The 23,165-nt window shown below is 41.5% G+C and overlaps 1 protein-coding gene across 1 annotated transcript in view; it reads left to right on the top strand.

Annotated features, from left to right (window-relative positions):
- Positions 1-21,950, top strand: part of Cdh2 (cadherin 2) — a 193,869-nt gene extending 171,919 nt beyond the window's left edge. The window contains exons 16-17 of the mRNA XM_059246695.1: positions 9,771-9,935; positions 21,381-21,950. Coding sequence (XP_059102678.1) covers positions 9,771-9,935; positions 21,381-21,587 — 372 coding nt within the window. The 3' untranslated portion in view covers positions 21,588-21,950. The remainder of the gene's footprint in view (positions 1-9,770; positions 9,936-21,380) is intronic.
- The last annotated feature ends 1,215 nt before the right edge of the window (positions 21,951-23,165 follow it).

Genomic DNA, 23,165 nt, shown 5'->3' with positions numbered 1-23,165 from the left:
GTACTTCTTGGCATGCTTTGTAACCAGCCTGTCTACCTTTACCCCTCAGGAAGCATCTCAAGGCCCCTTAGCTTGGAAATCCTGACTGAATCAGCTGTGTATGCACTGTGTCCTGCCAGCTTTCAGGTCTTCCTCTCCACAGAGCTCCTGTGCCAGGCCCTAACAATGAACCTGGGCTCTGGAAGAGCAGAGACTTCTCGTAGTTGTTGTTTATTCCCATCATGGCATCTAGCAGCACTCACAGAATATTGGTTCAGGAATGTCACTGGGCCTCCTTCCTTAGTTGCTAACCTAGTTTGTACCAACAAGACGTGTTCAACACCACTAATAACTTTTCTTTCATCACACGAGATCCTGACATCTGGTGTATAAATGCTGACCCTTACTGAATACCTGTCCCTGTCAGTCACTGCACTGCTTGCCTCCCTAGGAAGCAGGTGGTGCAGCTTCCTCCAGGTTCAGACCCGGGCCTGTGAGACCTGCCCTTATTCCCTGTGCTGGAGATCAGACACAGTAATGTTTTCGTGAGTGCGCCTGTGTATGATCACCAAGGCTAGTGACATAGTAGGTAGTCACTGGTCGTTAGTCTTTAGAGCAGGCCAAGGATAAGATCCAATTAAATGTTTAAATGTGACTTGCAAAATTGTGTACATACACAAAGTTTAAAAACCAGGGACTCAATATGACCAACCAAATTGCTGAAAACACAAAGTCTAAATATACAGTTTGGACAAGAAGGAAAATCTAGAATCCAGGCATGCTGCCTAGACATAGCAATGGGACACAGATACAAGAAAACCCCTTGAAGCCCATCCAGGCCCTTTCTCTGTTTGTGCCAGGGAGTCTCCGTGGGCAACCAGGCCTGACCATCTGACGGAACTAGAGTATTATTTAACCGTGGTGTAGTTGGTCCCTTGAAATCATTATCTTACAAAATCTTTCTGCTTCATAAGCAAACTACCAGATGGCAGGATCTGGACATGACTGTGAGGACCACTTTCTGCATCTTTATCATTGGCTAAGCTCCCTCCTAACGAGGCTCCAAGTCACCCATCAGTGGATCCCCACCTGCAAATGCTAGCACATGTTAGTTATTTTAAGAGCAAACCTGAATTCACAGGAGGAGAGGTACATCATCAGAGATGGCATCAGCACATTCTTAGTCCCTTTTGCCATGCTGTTCGAAACCCACTGATGGCAGCTTCACACTCCTGGGCTAGGGAAAGCATGGGATACAGACTGGTCAGTGTCCATCTATCTCCTTCTGCTCATTGAATATCTTTAATGTACATGTAATTGGTATGTTTCCTACCTTTCTGTTCCTGTCATTTCATGTGAATGAACACAAAATGTTATGTAGTTAGTTTTAATATTCATTTTTTATGGCTAATCATAAGTGTACTATTTTATACATAGGGGAAATGAAATGTATCAATAACCAATAGAAAATAATAACTTGAATGTCAGGGAAATGTCAGCACTGATCTAAAAAGGAAGAAGGAAAGGAAGGGGAGAGTGGAAGAGGAGGAAAAAGGACTAATAGCATATGATGCTAAAATGCTGTAGAGCAGAGTGTGGCCAGCATCCAGCTCCACCCTCTGCCTGTTCTAATGCATGAAGACTTTTTGGAGCACAGCCAAGAGCCAAGTCCCTCTGTTTGTATCTTATACCCACTACAACAGCAACAGAGCGGAGGAGTTATAGGAGATTGTGTGCCCAGCCATCCTGAAATACTTACTGTCTAGCCCTTTGTGGCTATTTCAGTGACTAATAAAACTTTCTGTCGATTTGAGGTCAATTTCTTTTTCTCTCTCTCTTTATTTCTCTTCCTTTCTTTCCATCCTTCTTTCTTCCTACAGAGTTTGAATTCTGAGTATTAATTTATGCCCAGTATTAATTATATGCTTGTCATCTACTCTAGTCACATATTTGAGCTGTGATGGAACCAACATCTAAACAAAAATCACTTGACTTCAGAATCCAGAGTTATAAAGTTGAATACTAGGGTTCCTTTGTTGAAATGACTTTATGCATAAATTCATCTTGAAACATAGAATAGTCTTTCTTAAGATACTCCAAGATAGTGCATAGAAAGGAGGGAAGAATTTCAAGTCTGTCTCACCATATCCTCAGCTAATACTGCTCTTTCTTTAGCTGTTTTTATGTTTCTCCAAGGTCCAAGAATAGGTCACTCTGATGTTTATCTGAGTGGTGAAATTTTTTATTTTTTTGTAAAAAGTTGTAGGTTGGGGTGAAAATACGGAACAGAAGACAGTTTTAGTGGTGACACTTACCTCTCAAGACAGACAAGACTTAGAGGGTAAGGAGTGATTTATGTCTGTAGGCCTATGACCACATTTCATAGGAAGAACAGGAAATTCCATGCATCTGTAGAAAATTTATTTTTCAAAATTCATAAATATCTTTATAAAAGGCATTAGACTAGATGATAGATGAGCACCAGGTAGCAGGTCTGTCGTGCTAGCACTTGAGAGGTGGAGTGAAAAGATCATGAGTTCAAAGCCAGTGTCAGATACAAATTAAATTAAGACCAGTGTAGGGATATCTGAGACCCAGACTTATGCATTCATGCATACGTACATACACATGTGCATACATAGTCTATGACTTCAATAACCATACTTGTGATTCAAAAGAGTTTATTGAGTCCAGTTGTACATTTGCTTTACTCCCCCCCCCACCCCCCCCGCCAAAAAAAATATGTCAAATTTCACTATTGGAGACAGTTTGTGACAAAATTTCACCAAAACCAGTTTCTGCAACAAAACGGTGATTAGCGCTTTAAAGAAAGAAGTGTCAACTCATTCATAATTCTGGAAACACAGCATCTCCAAGCTGCCAGGAGTGTGCCCAGTAAGCCAAGGAAAAGGGAGTGGTGAATGCGTTCCCTTAAAGTGGGGACTTAGCCTCTCCAGTGAGAAATGCCACACTGGCTACCCCGTGAGATTGGAGTGAACACGAGAAGGGAGAGTGTCTTTTAAATATGCCACCGCCGGGCAGTGGTGGCTCACGCCTTTAATCCCAGCACTCGGGAGGCAGAGCCAGGCGGATCTCTGTGAGTTCGAGGCCAGCCTGGGCTACCAAGTGAGATCCAGGAAAAGACGCAAAGCTACACAGAGAGACCTTGTCTCGAAAAACCAAAAAAAAAAAAAAAAAAAAAAAAAAAAAAAAAAAAAAATATGCCACCATTACTTGATCTCTAGTAGGTTTACAATTCAATCAGAAAAGCTTTTAGCAAACCTTTCATGTGGTGAGACCTAATAACCCATGGGCTTTGCTTAGCTGTTAGCGCTGTTTGGCCTCTGTATGGTGCCTATCCTAACTGTCCGGCTGGGGAAGGTCAGCTCTTATGTCCTATACATAACGATTGCACGGGAATCAGACATCGCGTGGTGATGCACTAACGCCTTGTGACTGCCTTGGTTATTTTAGCACCAGGTTCTGTGGGTGGTGGAAGGATGCGCATTTCTTCAGTCTCCTTTTCTTTTCCACGTTGGTGTGGAGATTGCTTCACCCATGCCATGGTCAGCTTCTCTTCAGTTTGTGAGTTTCAGTTTTTCACGTGGACGTTTGTTTTATTTCTCATAGTCACTTGGTCCTGAAACAATGTGTTCGCTTTGTCTGTCATCCTGAACCTACTTTGTCTGTCTGTCCTGCCATCCTGAAGCCATTTTGCTCTAATAAAAAAACATGCTTTCTCTAGTAACAGGCCTGGCCTAGGTCAGGGCAAAATTCTTCACTGACCAAATGGCCTGATCATTGGTCATGGACTTAAAAATTTTCCAACTTCTCTATATCCAGATACTTGTGGGATCTAAGGGCTTTATCTGTGTGTAAGGGATGGATATGTGCATGACCATATTCATATGTACATGCAAGGCATGCACATGTATGTTCAAGTGTGTATGGAGGCCAGAGATCAGCATCCTGTGTCTTCCTAGCTCATTCTCCATGAATTTTGAGATGAGGATGCTCAGTAAATCAAGAATTTATTAATTCAGCTAGACTCATTGGACATCCCCCTGTCTCCACTTCCCAGCACTGGGATTCTGGGCAGTGTTGCTATGCCCAACATTTTATGCAGTTCTGAGGAGTGAAACTCAGGTCCTCTTGCTCACATGGCAACACTTGACCTACTGAGTGTTTCCACTGCCTCCAAGCCTTAGTCTTACAGTTAGTCAGATTGGTCTGTGACCTTGGTCAAACATGGACCTTGCTGAGCTTCAGAAATCAATGGAATCTGAACAAAAGCATCATTCAAAAGTTTCTGTTTGGTTATATGAGATGCCATATGGGGACAACTTAATGTGATTTCACAGACCACGGGATGAAGGGTGACTTCTTTCTTTTATCTTCTTAGAGCTAAAAATGGCATTTGGCAGTCAGTAGACGCTCCCTGAGTCTCTGTGGAATATGCCAGATGAATGTTTCCATCACTCCCCCAAAGAGGCTGAAATTCTATACATTCTTTTGGGATTTACTTCCCTACAATATATGCCTGAAAGCCTAGAATTTTATATATTCTGATGTTCTGCTTTATTTTTTATTTTATTTTATTTTATTTTATTTTATTAGCACAACCATATGCCTTAAGGTAGATTCATGCTATTATCATATGAATCAACTATAAATCATTACAAGTCAGTGGAATTTTAACAACAGAAGCCAGAGCCAGAGCCTCGGCTGCTATTAACCTCCCACTAACTTTCCCAAAATTAAATCACCCTTAAAGCATTCTGAATCTTAAGAGAGAAAAAAGGTTTAGCTCTTTAATGCAAGTATTAATACTGCACAAGTAGTCCAAAGGCCTGACTCCATGCCTACTGTTAATGATTCTTGCCAATTAACACGCATCCCAGAGGTGAACTGAAGTACAATTTTGTTTGACTTCCATGTGAAAATCAAATTTCTTTGAGAAGTTCACATTGTAAAAGTTGACAGTCATGAGACAAGTATCCGAGCCATTCAGCCTCCAGAGTTCTGGGATCGCAATCAAGCTCTCTCGCTGTTTACAGTCGTCAAGGCTAAGACTACGGACCCCAAAGACCTGTAGAGAATTTGGGGTCTCTGTAATTCTCCTTTTAATTCTTATCCTACATGCTATAATTTTTGTGTTTAAGGAAAGCATGATGGGATTGTAAAGATATATAATTTAGGGGATTCATATAGAGTGAGCTTTTATCAAAATGTCTAAAATTGAACCCTCAGGGCAAGACTTTTTGCCATATAACACAGGATGACATCAATATCAAAGCCTGTCCCTTGACCCCTAGACCTTGCCACATCCTCCCTGCCACCAGATGCTTATAGTGTGCCCTTGCCATAGACCAGAGGAAGCCATAACAAAGAAACTCTTAAGTCTCCCCTGAAACCCAGCTTCTGGCTTGCTGTAAATCAAGGGCTTTCTGATTCTTTTTGATCCCATTATAACTGAACAACTTACCAGGTTTTTATCATCATGGGGAGATAAGTCACCCTGGCACTGTTCTCAGTGACAGGACTGGGGTCCTGTCTCTCCTTCCCCATTGTGAATTACTGCCAAGGACTGTAATGTGATCCAAGTCACGTCTCTTGAATCAGCTGTTCTTTTGATAGCTGGCGTGAACATCATCCCTGCAATTATATTCAACACTTGCTTCCAACCAACACTTTCTATAAGCCTGGACAAAAGGGTGTGTGTGTGTGTGTGTGTGTGTGTGTGTGTGTGTGTGTGTGTGTGTGTGTGTGTGTTGTATGTATGAGCATTTGTAGTGTATGCACATATGTATGTATATATGTGTGTGTGTGTGTATGCATATGCTGAGCTAAGTGGATGACAAGGCGTGTCCTATTTTATCTTTTTGAGACAGTTTTGTTTTTCACTGAACTTGAAGCTGGACAGAAAGCCAACCAGCGTCAGCAATCCTCCTTTCTCCACCTGCACCCACATCAGCACTTAGATGACAGCATCATACAGCTGTTGGTGTGGGTGCTGGGGATCTGAACTCAGGTCCTCATGCTGGCACAGCAAATGTTCTCACCCAGTGAGCCATCTCCTCAATCCTACTCTCTCGTTCTTACAGAAGTAGGTCAGCGCTTCAAAAAGAATACCTGCAGGTTGGTAACCTGCTGTCTGAGTGTGTACCTATGCTTTGTAAGTGAGGCTGGCCAGGAGACAGTGCTATTGAGGCAGGAGCTGCTGCAGTGTGTCACCCTGGAAGGATGGGAGCTTTCCCCTATTTTATAGAGCTTTCAGTTTTCCTATCAGAAATGTGTCTAATGGTTAGCGATTTATCTGAGTATTTTTAAGTGGTGCTAGCCAGTTGAAATGTGCTTGAATTTGCAACCTAAAGATACAGTGGACATTGCTGGGAAGTCAGGGTAGAGGGGCCTGTCCAATGGTAGAATATCATAAGTTAAACCATCACGCTTACTTCATTTGCTATAGAAAAGAAACCCCTCAGGTTTAGCCAGTATTCTGTTGTTGTGAAGAGACACCGTGAACATGGCAACTCCTAAAAAAGAAACCATTTGGGCTGGAGAGATGGCTCAGAGGTTAAGAGCACTGACTCCTCTTCCAGAGGTCCTGAGTTCAATTCCCAGCAACCACATGGCTCACAACCGTCTGTAATGAGATCTGGTGCCCTCTTCTGATCTACAGTCATACATGCTGTATACATAATAAATAAATCTTTATAAAAAAAAGAAAGAAAGAAAGAAAGAAAGAAAGAAAGAAAGAAAGAAAGAAAGAAAGAAAGAAGCCATTTAATTTGGGGCTTGCTTACAGTTTTAGAGGTTTAGTCCATTACCACTGTGGTGGGGAACATGGGGAGATGTGTGGTGGCATGCAGGCAGACATGGTGCAGGAGAAGGAGCCCAGAGTTCTACACCCAGACTTGCAGGCTCCAGAAAGAGCAAGAGAGAGATTGGGCCTGGCTTGAGCATTTGAAACCCCAAAGCCCACCCCCAGTGACACACATCCTCCAACACGGCCACACCTACTCTAACAAGGCTACACGTTCTAATACCTGTCAGGTAGTGCCACTCCCAATGACTAAGCATGCAAACCTATGAGCCTGTGGGGGCCATTCTTAATCAAACTACCACATCCTGTATATTCTCATTACTGTCACATTAAAGTATCATGAGATACATCCAAGAGTATCAGGGACTATCATCTGATAAAAGACCGTCTTTAAACATAAGATTAACCTGTTTTTCTGTAATTAAGACTTCCTAATAAAGTGATTTCATGCTGAGGGTAGAAGCGTTTGTTAGCTGCCAATATTCTTACCACTTCCCTTCCCTTTTCTAGGACAAGGATACCCTTGTATTGATTGAGGATACCCTTGCTTCACTGGCCTCTCCTGCATTCACTAGTTGAACAATTAAACATGGCCTGAAAACCTCATTTCTTTCTGTGAAAGCATTTAACGTTCTTGAAATCATTCTCTCTTTGCACTGATTTAAAGACTTCCTCAAGGCATGTCACTCTAGACCTCTAAGACACTCGATAGCTCATAAATTCTCTAACTTTGAAACTGGAGCACGTCATTGCTAAAGCCTCTCTCCCTGGTTGTTTATGGATGACTTGAGGCATCCTTCCCACGTCATCGTTCATGCTGTTCGTCTCCTTCCACAACATTATCTCTCTAGCCAACATGTAGTTCAAGGTTCACACCTAAAGCCAGTTGTCCAACTGGATCTTTTAAACATGAGTGATATTCAAAGTTTGTGACCTTCCTGTCTTACCCTTTGTGCCCCTCTATGGCTTGACCTTCTCCATATACCACATGGCACATTCCTGGTCGAGGTGGCTTTCCATCCACCTACCCCAGGGCCATTACCCACACAGCTGCATCAAACTGTAGGTAAATAATTACTCAGCGTATAATGTTGTGAGAAATACTTCTCCAATGGCCTAGTGTTACATGTAAAATCAGACACATTGAAGATAGGAACCATAGTTTTAATTTGCATTCTGACCTACTAACCGTGTGACTTTGAACAAGCTACTCAGCCCCCTCAGAATCTGTCACCCACAATCTAGAAAGGCAACAATGAAGCATTCTTCATAGACTGGTTAATAATTAGACAGGCAGAAATTCTTCATGAAGAGCCTGGCAGAGTGGCTGGCCCATTGTGGATATGAGGTTTTCTGAACTCCCCTTTGTGTCCCTGGATACTTCAGTTGTTCCTCGGCTTTCCTTTCTTTGTCCAGATGATCTATGCAGCTCATCTCTCTTTAAATCCATTCTTGTAGCTTGGGCTTGACTCACTGTCGTAGGCTGTGAAAGGAGCCAGGCTGTGGAATCTAACACATCCACAGTCCAAGTCTGTTTTGTGTGTTAATATCTCCAGGACCATGGGTGGGTGACTTGGGTTCATTGCAACTCTATGTCTTCATATCTTAAACGGAGATGATAAAATGTGTTAAAAAGATTAAATGAGCAGACATATGTACAGCACCTAGCACACTGCCAGACATAGTAACTGTTTGAGTTCTGAATAAATCAGACCCACTGTGAAGATACTTAGAAAGCATTTAAGCTGAGTTTAAACAAAGCAGCACAGGCTGAACCAATACTAGAAAGTTGGTGTTTTCTGTGAGTGTCAGTGTTAAATGGTTAAGCACTTTGGGTAAGCTCAGGACTTGTCGTTTTGTAATCAGAATGTAGACCAGTATTTTTCAATCTTCCTAATGCTGCGACCCTTTAATACAGCTCCTCATGTTGTGGTGACCCCCCCAACCATAAAATTATTTTGTTATGACTTCATAACTATAATTTTGCTACTGTTGTGACTTGTAATGGAAATGTCTGATATGCAGAATATCTGATCTGTGACTCCCAAGGGGTTACGACCCACATGCTGAGAACCACTGATGTAGAGGTTTGAAAACTGCAGTGTTTGCCCAAACTGGAATTGGATTCTGTTTCAATGTATAGTTGGTTTCCTTGTGTACTCCTGAGCAGGTGGCTGGTGCATTAACTGAAAACAGTTGGGAGAGCCCAGCCTATGCCCAGAGGACCCTTTTCACAGCATCACCTTGCCTCTCTGCAAATGCACAGGCTATTTCTCCAGAACATTCTACAGGGCTACATAGAAAGGAATCCAGACTCATCCTGGCCTAGCACGCCTAGATCAAACTGTTTCTCTAAAGGAAAGACAAGAAAGTATTTTGGTTCTGTGGGCTACACAGAGTCCCTGGGGCTTATTTTTCTTGTCTGATATTTTAAGTAACTCTTTGAAAATATGAAGGCCATTCTTAAGGAAAACTAGGGCACAAGTCAGACTGGCCCATAGACCATAATTTATGGATAAGAAATTCAAGACTCTGGAAGGAAGGGAGAGATGGAAGGTTGGGTTTCAACCTTGATGCACCAGTGCTTTCTCAGAGAGCAGAGAAATATACCCCATTGTTTTTGATGTTGAAGACATTAGTGCCTTGCTAATCCAGGGCATGCTGTAGTTGGATCTTTAGTCATCTTGTAGTGAGACCTCATCACACTGCTGTTTCCCATTGGGAGCTGATGAGGAGTGCTTTAAAACAGATGGAGCACAGACTGCAGAGATGGAAAACACAGAAGAAAGAGCTGTGTGAAAGAAATATTTAATCATAACATGAAAAACTCCTAGTGGCAACTTTTCCATTATGTTAAATTACACTCATTTCCATGCGTTCCGAATATGTGTTTAAAAACAAAGGTTGTAATCTTCCTCCTTCTTGGTGCTCATCTCCCATGGATTTATGATTCCCTCCCTTGCAGGACTATGACTTGAGCCAGCTCCAGCAACCAGATACTGTAGAGCCTGATGCCATCAAGCCTGTGGGGATCAGACGGCTAGACGAGAGGCCCATCCATGCCGAGCCACAGTACCCTGTCCGATCTGCAGCCCCACACCCTGGGGACATTGGGGACTTCATCAATGAGGTGCAGAGACTCGCTTTCTTTTTTAAAATTTTATTTCATTAACACATATTAACTATACAGAATCAGTTTCATTATGATATTGTATGCACATGTATAATGTGTTTTGTTTATTCACCCCATTACATCTCTTGACCACACCCCCCACTCACTCATCCCCCTCCTCCTCCCAAACAGTCCCTTTCTGCTTTCATGTCTTTCTTTGTGGTGAACCCAAGTGTTTAATTAGGATTAGTTACATGGCATGAGTTGGGCGTTATATATAGGAGCATTAGCAACTAACCAGGGGCTACACCTTTGAAGAAAATGACTCACTTTCTTGTAAAGCATTTTATTGTGTGCTTAATGTTAGGTCTCTGTGAGCAACACATTTGGGACACATGTGTTGAATGTATTGAATACAATTCATTAAAATATCATTATTTTTGAGTTTATGTTTATCTGAAAACAGATATGACTCCAATGACAGAGAGCAAACTTTTTTTTTTTAATGTATGTGCAAGGTGTACATGTATGAGCTGGTGTATGTGTGAACCTACATTCATACCTGTTTGGAGACTAGAGGACAACCTAGGGTAACATTCCGTAGGCACTGTCTGTCTTGATTTTTTGAGACAGAATCTCTCACTGACCTGGAACTCGCCATGTGGACTAGCCTGGCTGGCCATCAAGCTCCAAGGACCATCTGCCTGTTTCCATCTCCCCAGTGCTGGGATTATAAGCATATGCAACCCAGACTGACTGACTTTTTTTTTTCACGTGGACACTGAGGATCAAACTAAGGTTCTCAAGCTTGCAGAGGAGGCACATTATAGACTGAACTGTCTTCCCAGCACCCTGAATTGTTTCAATCAAGCTGCATTGTACAATGACATTCATCATACATTAGAAGTAGCAGCCATTCTCTCCAAGAAGGATTTTTTTTCCTCTAGACTACAAGCAACAAACAGACTAGTACTGCCCTGCACTCTAACTTCATTTATTAGTATTAGTAATCTAACAGGAGTTCTCTTTGCCTTTTTCTACACTGTACCCTTTGAACCCATAGCTGCTGAAAATTCACCACATCCCCATCAACTCATCACATGGCATTAGTTGAAAGAGTGGCTAAGTTAAATACCATGTGATTTGAACACTGGCCTTGCGGAGGAAGTTTAAAAGCCTCTGCGTAAGAGAGCGAATTCTCTGTCGGATGTCAGAGTTCTCTGTCGTTCCTTTATTTCATTGCTCCCAAGAGTCCAATGGCTGATACTAAAGTTTTGACAGAGAATGACTTGTGCTTCTTCTGTTTAGATATTGGCCAGGCTTTTACTCAAATTCTCTCCCAGGATTTTTATTGTTCATATAAGACAGGGATGGCTGTTGCTACTGACAGAATGTGTAGCAGGAGCTGTGTTCACTGCTCAGATGCTGGGCACTCCAAAGTCAACACTGGTCTCCATACATCACAACGTGCAAGGTGGCCATTGCATGTGACTTTAGTCATGTGTTGATGAGCCTGTAGCAGGCTTTCTTTTGGCCACCAACCAGCTCCCAAATCATGACACAGAGATAATATTAGTTATAAATGCTTGGCCTTATCTTATGCTTGTCTCACTAGCTCTTATAACTTAAACTAACCTGTTTCTCTTTATCTGCGTTTTGACTTTGGGGCTTTTTAACCTTTCATTCTGTACATCCTACTCCCTGTCTGGCCGGCTGATGGCTGCCTGACTGGCTGGTCCCATTGTCTCCCTAGTTCTTTCTTCTTCTCTCCCTTTTGAACCTAGATTCCTCCTCCTACTTACTCTCTCTGCCCGCCAGCCTGTCTATCCCTCTTCTGCCTAGCTATTGGCTGTTCAGCTTTCTATTAGACCAGTCAGGTGCCTTAGGCAGGCAAGGTGAAGTAGCAACACATCTTCACATATTAAACAAATGCAACAAAAACAAATGTAACACATCTTTGCCTACTTAAAGTAATATTCCACAACATGAGCCTCTTGTTTCCTGGGCTTTATTGGCATCGCTATAAAATATATAAATGTCAGCAGTCTACTATAGAGGTGCATATGTAGTAAGTTTTGAAATGGAGACTGGCAATTTTGCTCAGTGGATAAAGGCACATGCCACCATCTGATGATCTGAGTTTGATCCTGACACCCACATGGTAGAAGGGGAGAACTGATCCTCACAAGTTGTCCTCTCACCTCCATATGAACACAGTGGCATGTACACACACACAATAAATAAAGTGTGAGAATAATTACTTATTTGACCAAGTTTTAAAACAGATTTGGAGTATTTCACAGCATGTATAACTTTCTATTGCTGTCTGTTCCTGAGTGAAAAGAGGCTGCTTCTAAACATGCTGATTTCTGTTAAGTAGGTAACAGGTTAATTTGTGGCAGCTATAGATTAAGATTATATAGGAGGTTAAAAAAAAAGAATGCCAGTATCTCCCTTTTTCTATAATCTATGTTCCAACTTGCCCTGTTCTTACACATAGACCTGCTTAGAGACAATTGCAGGAAATTATGAACAGCTTTAGAGGTTTTTCTTTATGTAAGAATACCCAATGGGCTTGTGTCTGGATTTGTTGTGTGTTGTTCTGAGAAAATGTGGTTGAATTATCCTCTTGGTTGTTGAGTTTTAAGATATAATGAATTTTAGAACTCTAGGTGTGAGAACTGGATTTCCTTGCAATCAAGAGTTGATGTGTAGAATTTAAAAGCTTAGGTGCTTCTGTGTGGCCCTCTGGTATCAGTTCACTGTGGGAGTCAATCTCAGCTCTGATAGTCTTCTCTTGGAAATAAAAATCAAGCACTAAGTGCAGTTATAAGGCTAATCACGTCCTGATTCCTGCCATTTCCCTCATTCCCCAAGTTCTTCTTACACTGCAGCCCTAAGATGTTTGCAATCCCCCAAAGCATGACCCTTTGAACAGGAAAAACCTACACATTGTTGATCTGCAAGGCTACTGTAGCCATAAGGATCCAGTGCGAACACCTTGTCTATGAAACTGTCCTTGATATGTCTGGAAAGACCAAATGATGCCTCTCCCGACATAATCCTCCCCAGCTGCCTAGAGTGTGACTGTAAATATCCTGTCTGCCATTGAAGAGTGTGAATGTCAATATTCTCTCTTCCATTTGAGGGTGCAACTGTCAATATTTTTGTCTCTCACCTGAGTATATGAGTAGTTCTCTAGAGCAAAGGCTATTTCTTGTTCTGTGTGGCTGAGCTGTGAGGTTCAGTACTTTAGATGTATTAAGTGTGTTTTCACTTACAGTCTTGTCAGTGTGTTGGTGGGGACATGACTCCACCCATCCTCAGTCAAGGAGCCTCTGTTCAGTATTGACGTGATGCTCACATGCACAGCCGGCCCCTCATGCCGGGGCTGTACATGTTCCAGTTCCACCTCTGGTCCCTCACCAGCCTGTATATTGCAGAGCATTGAAGGGGGGCTTTATTTGTGCTTTGCACCCTTGGCTTGTAATTGGATTCTGTTCTTCCAGATTTAAACTCATTTTTCCTTTATGAGGCCTTACCAAGCCAGAAAGGGGCAGGACACAGAGTAGAGATAGATACTATCCAGTGTCACCCCAACACTACCTGAGGCTTACCCCATTCATTAAAAACCATTTATAGTTCCATTCAGCCTCCCTCTGAGGTCTCCTGTGGCCCGGGAAATGGGTCCTTATTCCTGGGGTGATTGGATGGGGTAGTGCAAGATACTTTGGTTAATGAATGAATAAATGGATGAAAGGGCCCCATTTGTAGTCATTTTCAAAATAGCAGCAAATCTGTGAAACTGAGTATTATCTCAAGATACAGAGAAAGAAGAAAGGTAACCACAAACAGGCCTTGAAATGTCCAAGGACCAGTGAAGTGATTGTAGCTATAGCTTTCACAAAGCCGTGAGTTCAATCCCCAGCACCACATTAGACTGTCGGTGGTGGCACACACCTATAGTCCCAGCACTCAGTAGAGGCAGGAGCACCAGCTCGAGGTCATTCTTGGCTACATAATGGTTTCCATATCAGCCTTAGCTAAAGGACACCTTGTCTCACAAAAACCCGAAACAATGACAGCAAAATAGTCCTACAGTTAGAAGTAGGAGAAAACTCCAAGCAGATTAAGGTGTCTCAAAAGCAACAAAAGAGAGTACCAGGATATAATAGTTAGTTCTGTGGGCAAAGGAGTCGAGACCAATACTCCCTAGAAGTTACAGAATTCTCAGAAGCGCCATGAAGAATCTTCCATCCCAGGTAACCATTACAACTCGCTCAATATCTTTCATTAACTTGGCAAACAAAAATAAATACATGTATTTTGAAACATAGGAAGGCACCTGGAAAGAACTCCAGCACACTTTGTGAAAACATTGCAAATACATACAAATTTATTTATCTCCAGGTCTTATTTGATTTAGCAGAGGACCAAATGTTCCAAAGGAAGAATAATATAGTGGTGATTATAATTGGAGCGCTTTTACAGATATAAGGAGTAGGGAAGCTCATGAGAACATTCTCTAGTTTGTTTATTTAAATAATGAATGAACGTTGCCCTGAATCTCACAAGAGAACTCATTTCTAGTCAAGCAGGAAGAGTAGAACAAAACACCTGTTTTCAGATTATAGTTAGAATTTTATCCTGTGTGCATTTTTAAACACGACCTTCAGTAGGTGAGAAAATTGAAATAAATTCATTTAATCTCAGCTCCTTAGTAGATATTAGCATATCTCCAATAACTGTATTAATCTCACATGCCCTTATCTTAGAGGAATTAAAATCATGTGTGCCCTTCTGTGAAAAGACTGACTTCTGACTTACATTGCTTAAAACATCCAGAAAGGCCTTCTAGAAGAATTTGTTAAAACTACTAAAGCTTAAATTGCCTCTTTCTCTTGTTAGTTACATTAATTTGTCTATTTTAAAGTGTATCATTTCACTCCTAGAGGACTGAGGGGCTTGTCTGAGTTCAAATCCAGCTCATCTCAAAGCACTGGGATTTTGGTACAAGGTCCAGATCCTTGCAGTTAGTCTCTGAGTTTCCAATTGTCTTCTTTTTTCTTTTTTTTTTTAATTAAGAAATTTTTTTGTAAGCATGGAATAAAATAGAACCTTCTTTTAAGGTTGTTATGAGAGCTTAATAAAATGGCATGTGTGGACAGGTGTGATGGCACATACCTTTAATCCCAGCACTCTGGAGGCAGAGGCAGGCAGATCTACGTGAGTTCAAGGCCAGCCTGGTCTACAGAACAAGTTCCAGGACAGGCAGGGCTACACAAAGAAACCCTGTCTTGAAAACCAAAACAACTACAAAATTAGACGATATGTGTAAAATGTACATGTCATACAATAGAGTCTCTGAATTGTTAAAAATGCAGTAATGATTATGGCACAAAATTTTTTATCAATAAAAGATTCCCAATGGTCTTTTAATTGAAAATAAAACAATTAAATCTCTAGTTATAAAAATAATCACATCTTAAATTAAATTCTCTATAACCAAAGAGGTTAGTAATGTTAGCGTAGATATATAATGTAAAATGGTGTACTATTATGTCAACCTGTATTTTATTTATTTATTTATGTTTCACTTTTGAGACAGGGTCTCTCTATGTAGTCCTGGTTGTACTGGAGCTATAGACTCACAAAGATCCAATGACCTCTGCTTCCTGAGTGCTAGGATTAAAGGTATGGGCCGCCACCCCTGGCTCCAACTGTGTTTTAAATTTAGATCCTCTTAACAGAGTAGATATCGTGACAGACCTAATCTATTCTAAGTCTGGAGCATTAGGGAAAAGATTTCTTGTAGAAGAGAGGCTGGAACTCAGACATTGTCCCGAAAAGCAGGACGTGAAAACAGCCTCAGCAGGAAGGGGCCTCACACTCTGCAGTGATTCAAACAAGATGATGCAAGAAGTGACTGGAGGGACCACAGGTGTGACTCCCATGGCTGGAGAAGAAAAACTCAACAGCAGAAATAGCATTTCCATGCATGAATGAGTGGATAGATGGATGCTGGATAGGTCGATGGTTGGATGGATGAGTAGGTAGATGATTTGTAAATGGGTGGATAAGGTAATCATATAGAAATATGCTGAGAAGCATTTCAGTCACACTGCAGCTAGAAGGAAATGAACATGAAAATGGACGCTGTGTGCAGAGTTCCACTTCCAGGTTTGGGAAACTGGTGCTCCATTCAGGTGTGGGTGTTCAGGCTGAGGTGAGGGGAAACAGTGTTTCTCCACAGAGATTTGTTTTTTGTCTTGTTGATTACCCAGACATCAATTAGGCCTTGGGAAAACACCATCTAATTCTTCTATCTCGGCTTCTCTCTTCTATTATTTACTTAAACTGTTAATCAATTTTAAGTTTAATTTTCTTAAATAAAGGCAGTTGCTTTTCTTTCCAATAGGTGGCTGTTCACCTATGGAACACTGTCTTTCAAACCCTGGGTAAACCTGCCCCTTAGGTATGCAGGCCTTAAAAAGCACGTTTTGCCTACAGGGAGTGAAACCATATTAGTGAGAGACCAGCACTCATCCAAGGAGAGGAGCTGGAGTTCTGAGATGAGAGGAACAGCGAGAAGGCCCCGTTGCTCGGCTGTAGGCAGGACATGGGGAGCTGAGGTAAAGCTAGGACAAAGACTACAGAGGACGATGTCAGGAGATCAGTGGCTTTTTCTCCTTCCGTCCCTCTTGTGTTCCTCTCTGCAGCGTGTCTTTATAGTTCCCATCAAAGTGAGTCTCCACCCCAAAAGCATAGGCTCCAAAATCTATAAATACAAGCTCAGCAAGAAGTAGCCACAGCTTGTACTCTGCAGAGGACCCGAGACTGCAGAAAACTGATAAAGGCACCCAGATAAATTTATCTAGAGTTCAAGATCTTCTGCCCCATGAAAGGTGAACCAAGGAACCAAGCACACCTTTCCAAATTGAGTCAAACCTGGAGAGGAGAAACACGTGGTTGGCTTGTAAATTTGGTAACGGTTTACTTTATACATCAAGTGACACAGTATCCATATCCAAGAATAAAGGAATCCATAAGGGGTCCAGAAGACTCTGCTCCCCCAGATTTATCCTGCCGTCTCTGACCACAGGGTTGTAATTGCCGGTTTCTCAGCTTGGCTATGATCTTCTTAGTAAGTTCCTCATTCAGAATTATCCCATTCTGTTCTGAAGTACAAACCAATGCTAAGCAGGTGAAAGGGCCTTAAAGTTCTTGACCCCTCCCTGAAATGATAGCTTCACCAAGAGTTCTTCCGGGTCAGTGATTTCACTCTTTCATAGTTGTAAACCCAGAGACAACACACCATGCCCTACATGGCACAGTTGTCTCTCACTTATCATGTTATAGCCTTAACTCCTTTGCAAAAGCAAAGAAAACAAATTCAAAACTACCATGGTGGTCAAAAGACCAACATACAAGCTGAAATGTGTATTTTTAAAGATGAGAAGAATATTTTTAAGATTCTCAGCACCAGGTATGGGATCGATTCCTTCAAGCATTACACTGATCTTAAAGAGTGCTGAATTAAATGTGTTAAGAAATTTGCTGAAGATTCTCAGTCTTCTGACATACCAGTGAGGACCAGAGAGTTGTAGCATGAATCACTTGACACAGAAATCTATGTCATTACCTTTCAATCCCTGAATCCAGATATACTTGACACTCTACCACCTTGCCATTGACTCTTTTAGGATAGGGTATTGTATATCACAGATTGGCCTTGAACTCCTTGAACTGGTGTTGCAGCCATTCCAAGAATAACCTTAAACATCCCATCCTACCACCTCTGTCTGTGGGGTGCTGTGATTACAGGTAGGTACCACAACGCCTAGTTAAGGCAGTGTTGAGGAATCAAACACAGGGCTTCTTACATGCTGGGCAAGCTCTCTAGCAACTGTGTAGCATCCCCCAACCCATCTCTTTATAATAAAATCTTAATACCTGTTTTCAGGAAGTCCTTTGTACTTGGAATTTCCATGAAGCTTTTCGGTTTTCTCCTGGGGTCTATTTCATGTGTAGACCAAAGCTAGACGGTGCTGAACTAGAGGACTCATTTACTCACTGTATTTGTAGTTGGTAGATTTTGTAGGAAAGGGGGGAATATGAGGTGATACTGAGTGACTGTAAACCCCAAGTGGGGTTTGAATCCAGTTTGTTCACACCCTGGTCTCCAGTGCATTAGAGTTACCGAAACCGAACCGGCGTGCCTTGCAGTAACTACATAAAATGAATGAGAGTGAATTCTTCGGCTTTTGCAGACCTGGGGCTGTAGTACCGATAGCTATTGCTGACCTGAATTAGTGATGGCTGTACTTCCTGCACGAGTCCCAAGTCCATCGGTGGCCCTCCTTCTGTATCGACATGTAGTTTTCATTGCAAGGACTGGGGGAAAGTAAAGGCTGAGTGAGTGACAGACCATCCTCCAGGCTGACCAGAGAAAGGACTATCAGCAGCACAGCAGAGCCCTTCAAGTGGCCTCTCTTCCTGCTCCTCACACTGCATTGGCCATAACCAAGCCCGACAGCTGGGTGGAGCAAGTAAACTGGGACTCTAGAGAGGCCCTTGTGGCATCTTGGGCGTGTGCTCCCCTGGGGATCACTGAGGACAGCAACCCAATCTGCCACAGAGAGGAGACAGGGATCCTGAGAAAGTGTAGGTTGTGGTTCTCAGTCTTAGCAAGACTGCACTGTAGCTTATTCTAAAAATAAGGCAAGGAAAGTCTCGTCCAGAATTATTTTTGTTTTACATATTGAAGTGGTTTGCTGAAGACTTTTAAAATTTTATTTAACAGCCCTTTCTGGGGTGGAAATAGTATAACATGATATGAGGGAAAGTTGTGCCTAATTATAAGTGGTTAGGATTGTTGGTAAGAAATTCTTGGATGTGGGAGGGTTGGTAGGCTTTGGCTCTGGTTTTTGATGGGAGTCTAGCAGCTGCAGTTTTATTTCTTAAAATAACATGTCTTAACTTTGATTTCAAATGTCAATGCAAGATTTTTTTCTTTCAAAGTAACCATTAAAATATTAACTGGTGCTCATTGAGGTTTTCTGTGGCCAACAGTGGTGAAGGCTTGAACCTCGTGTCTCTTTTGATCTTCAGATAACCTTGTTACAGTCTCACATAAGCTGATACTGGGGACTCAAGGTGAAAGCTGAGGTGTTGACTCAGATCCAGTCTCAGAAACACTACAGCATATTGACTCCAGTCTTTCCTGATTCTTCCTTATTCCTTATCTGTAAACTTGTGAGGATTGAACATTCTCATTTGTAAAAAAGTTTCTTTTTTCTAAGTTTCATTTCTGATTGCTGTGGCAAAATACCCTGACAGAAGCAATTCAAGGAAGAAAGGACTTATTCAGGCTTGCAGGTGGAGGGTATAGCCCATTAGGCGGGAAGCACAGGCTTCAAGTAGCTGGGTCACCACATTCAGTCAGCAGAGAGAGGAACAAGCGCATGCTACTCAGTTCCCTCCCTCTCCATTTATACAGTCCAGGATCCCTGTTAGGGACTGGTGCCACCCACAGCAGATCATTTCCCTACAGACATGTCCAGAGGATCATCTTCCAATTGATTATGGGTTCTGTAAATTGACCATTGACTCTAACCATCACACTTATATAAGTTAATATGTACTGGAAAACATATGGATTGTAAAGACTAATCTCTCAAGGAAGAAAATCTATGACAAATCTCCACATCTCAGAGAAAAGGAGGCCACCACACACCCATCAGCTTCTGCTGAGCCGAAGCTCTAAGAAGACACTAATTGCTTGAAAACTGTTGTTGCTGTGTTATGGAGCATCTGAATAGAATTGAGAAAATTCCCAAAGGACCTAAGGCTTTTTTTTTTTTTTTTGATGTTTTGTGGTGCATAATTAACAATTAGCTGTAGATACTTCAATTGCATATTTAAAAGCACCTGTTTGCAAGAGTTAAGAATGTGGATGCTAATTGCCTCCTTAGTTTCTGTTCTTTATTCTTAAGACTCATATATATATATATATATATATATATATATATTTCATTTTAGATTGACAAAATTTCTCCCTTCCCCAATATTTATATTATATACAAGTATTGAGTCATGGCTTTCTGTGGCCTATGAAAGCTAGATGTCACCTTACTTCTTATTGAAAAAACTACTTTTAAATTTTCATGATATACAATCATTGTACATGGTAGTGTTTTATATAAGACAATTCATACAAGCATATGTTGTGCATTGGGCATATTACTCCCATACCCCTTACCCACACCCTTTTTACTCTCTTCTTTCCCATTGGTCTTTGTTCCACAGCCATTCACTTCTACTTTCATACCATAAATTCGTGTGTATAAATACACACACGCAGTTTTGTATATACGCATCAAATCCAAGAACCACAAATTACAGATAATACACATTTGTCTTTCTGAGACTGTCTTAATTTCTGTGATTATTTCTGGGTGGATCCCCTGTGCTATGAACAGAATACCTAGAAGTTGCCATATCTTCTCACCCTCTATCAATTAACTCCACACTTAATTATGTTCCAATAGTAAGGTGATCTGATGTGACTCTCTGTGTAGTGTCACATCTGACCTCTCATCAGTCATCCTTTGATAGTCTTCCAAAATCAGGTCAATGTCACTTTCTCCGTGAATTCGGTCTTCGTGGTCATCTCAGTTTTCATTTTTTCAATTTCCTGGTGTTTGCCTAAATTTCATAGTTCTGATATTTGTCATGTGCTTTCTGGTGTGATCATGCCTTCTAAAGTACATTTTGAACAGACAGAGGGCCAAGGACCACTTGATTCTTTATCTATGTCCTCTTTGATACACGAGTAGTTTGTGTTCATCTTCTTAATCCCCACCCCCCAAAAAAAAATCCCTCTCCAGGTCCATGTATCACAAGGACCTTTGTGTTTGTTTCATATTATCTGATCTACTAGTAAGTTAAATTACTCTTTCAAAACTGCTCTTATCCCATGGACTTTTAGTCACATTTATTACATGTTCTGTCAAGGAAAGTGTTGTTCATGTTCAGTGATTGATTGATTTTGTTGTTCTCGTAGTAATTACCACCTTAAAATTTAAGTTGCATTTTGGTAAATATTTTCTTTTGACCTAGCCATCCGTCTCCATATATCACATCATTTAAGATCTTCTCTTACCAGCTACCAACAAATGACCCCTTTCTTCCATCTGTCAAACATACGCCCCAACCGGTCACCACCCTCTTCTTATGTCACGGGTACCCTTAGGATTGATTCCCTGAAAAAGATAATTGTCTGTCTTCGAAGCCCCAATTGCCCCCCCCTCCACCCATTTATTTTTCCTGTGTGCTGAAATGGCTGTGATCTTGCCAATGGGAACCTTTGAGCAAGTTGTGATTCCTCGAGGGCTCTGGGGTGACCTTGTGCTCTGGCACCTGGAACCCTGCAGTAATTCCTTCCTGTCTCTCCCAACCTAGGGCCTTAAAGCTGCTGACAACGACCCCACAGCTCCGCCGTACGACTCGCTCTTGGTCTTCGATTACGAGGGCAGCGGCTCCACGGCCGGCTCCTTGAGCTCTCTCAACTCCTCCAGTAGCGGCGGGGACCAGGACTATGACTACCTGAATGACTGGGGACCCCGCTTCAAGAAGCTGGCCGACATGTACGGTGGCGGCGACGACTGACCGACCGGCAGGACGGGACGGACTTGGCTTTTGGACAAGTACGAACAGTTTCACCTGATATTCCCAAAAAGCATACAGAAGCTAGGCTTTAACTCTGTAGTCACTAGCACCGTGCTTGCTGGAGGCTTTGGCGTAGGCTGCGAACCAGTTTGGGCTCCCAGGGAATATCAGTGATCCGATACTGTCAGCTACACTTGAATTTTACAGTACAGAAGCACTGGGATTTTATGTGCCTTTTTGTACCTTTTTCAGATTGGAATTAGTTTTCTGTTTAAGGCTTTAATGGTACTGATTTCTGAAACAATAAGGAAAAGACAAAATATTTTGTGGCGGGAGCAGAAAGTTAAACGTGATATGCTTCAACACACTTTTGTTACAATGCATTTGCTTTTGTTAAGATACAGAATGAAATGAACAGATTAAAAAAATTAACTCATGGAGTGATTTTGTTACCTTGGGGAGGGGGGGTGAGACCATGAGATAGGAAAAATGTACATTACTTCTAGTTTTAGACTTTAGTTTTTTTTTCCACTAAAATCTTAAAACTTACGCAGCTGGTTGCAGATAAAGGGAGTTTTCATATCACCAATTTGTAGCAAAATTGAATTTTTTCATAAACTAGAATGTTAGACACATTTTGGTCTTAATCCATGTACACTTTTTTATTTCCTGTATTTTTTCCACCTCGCTGTAAAAATGGTGTGTGTACATAATGTTTTATCAGCATAGACTATGGAGGAGTGCAGAGAACTCGGAACATGTGTATGTATTATTTGGACTTTGGATTCAGGTTTTTTGCATGTTAATATCTTTCGTTATGGATAAAGTATTTACAAAACAAAGTGACATTTGATTCAACTGTTGAGCTGTAGTTAGAATACTCAATTTTTAATTTTTAATTTTTTTAATTTCTTTTTTATTTTCTTTTTTTGTTGTTGTTTTGTTTTGTTTGGGGGAGGGATAAAAGTTCTTAGCACAAATGTTTTACATAATTTGTACCAAAAAAAATTACACACAAAAAAAAAGAAAAGAAAAGTAAAAAGGGGTGGCCTGGTACTGGCAGCACTAGCAAGTGTGTGTTTTTTAAAAACAAAACAAACAAACAAAAAAATAAATAAAAAGAGAAAAAAGAAAAAAAAGCTTTTAAACTGGAAAGACCCTGACAACGGCTTTGCGTCTGTGTTGTGTACCAGATTATAAACAATACACCTCTGACCCCAGCGTTCTGAATAAAATGCTAATTTTGGATCTGGTGACTGGTTTGAACCTTTTCTTTCTCCTATGGAGCTGCTTTCCGTGTCGCAGAAACCCCAAGAGCTAGGGGATCCTTGGGAGCAGCAGCGCCAAATTATGTGTTTGCTCTTAGTCCCTTCCCACTGAAATGCCTGTCATTGTGGCGACTGCCACTTGAAACCTTACATCTGCCTAGAAGAAAGACATCAATTGACTGGGAAAGGAACACGGTGGCCATGGTATAAAAATGACGTCATGAACTTCATTGGCCACCATGAAATTGCTAGTTCACCTTTTGATGCCACCCGAGCTGTTGATTATGCTGAAGTGGGTGGTGGGCGTGGC

The sequence above is a fragment of the Peromyscus eremicus genome, chromosome 19 (assembly GCF_949786415.1).
Source record: "Peromyscus eremicus chromosome 19, PerEre_H2_v1, whole genome shotgun sequence".
Taxonomy (NCBI): domain Eukaryota; kingdom Metazoa; phylum Chordata; class Mammalia; order Rodentia; family Cricetidae; genus Peromyscus; species Peromyscus eremicus.
Note: the sequence above shows the minus strand (reverse complement) of the source record. Positions and strands in the feature narration are given on the sequence as shown.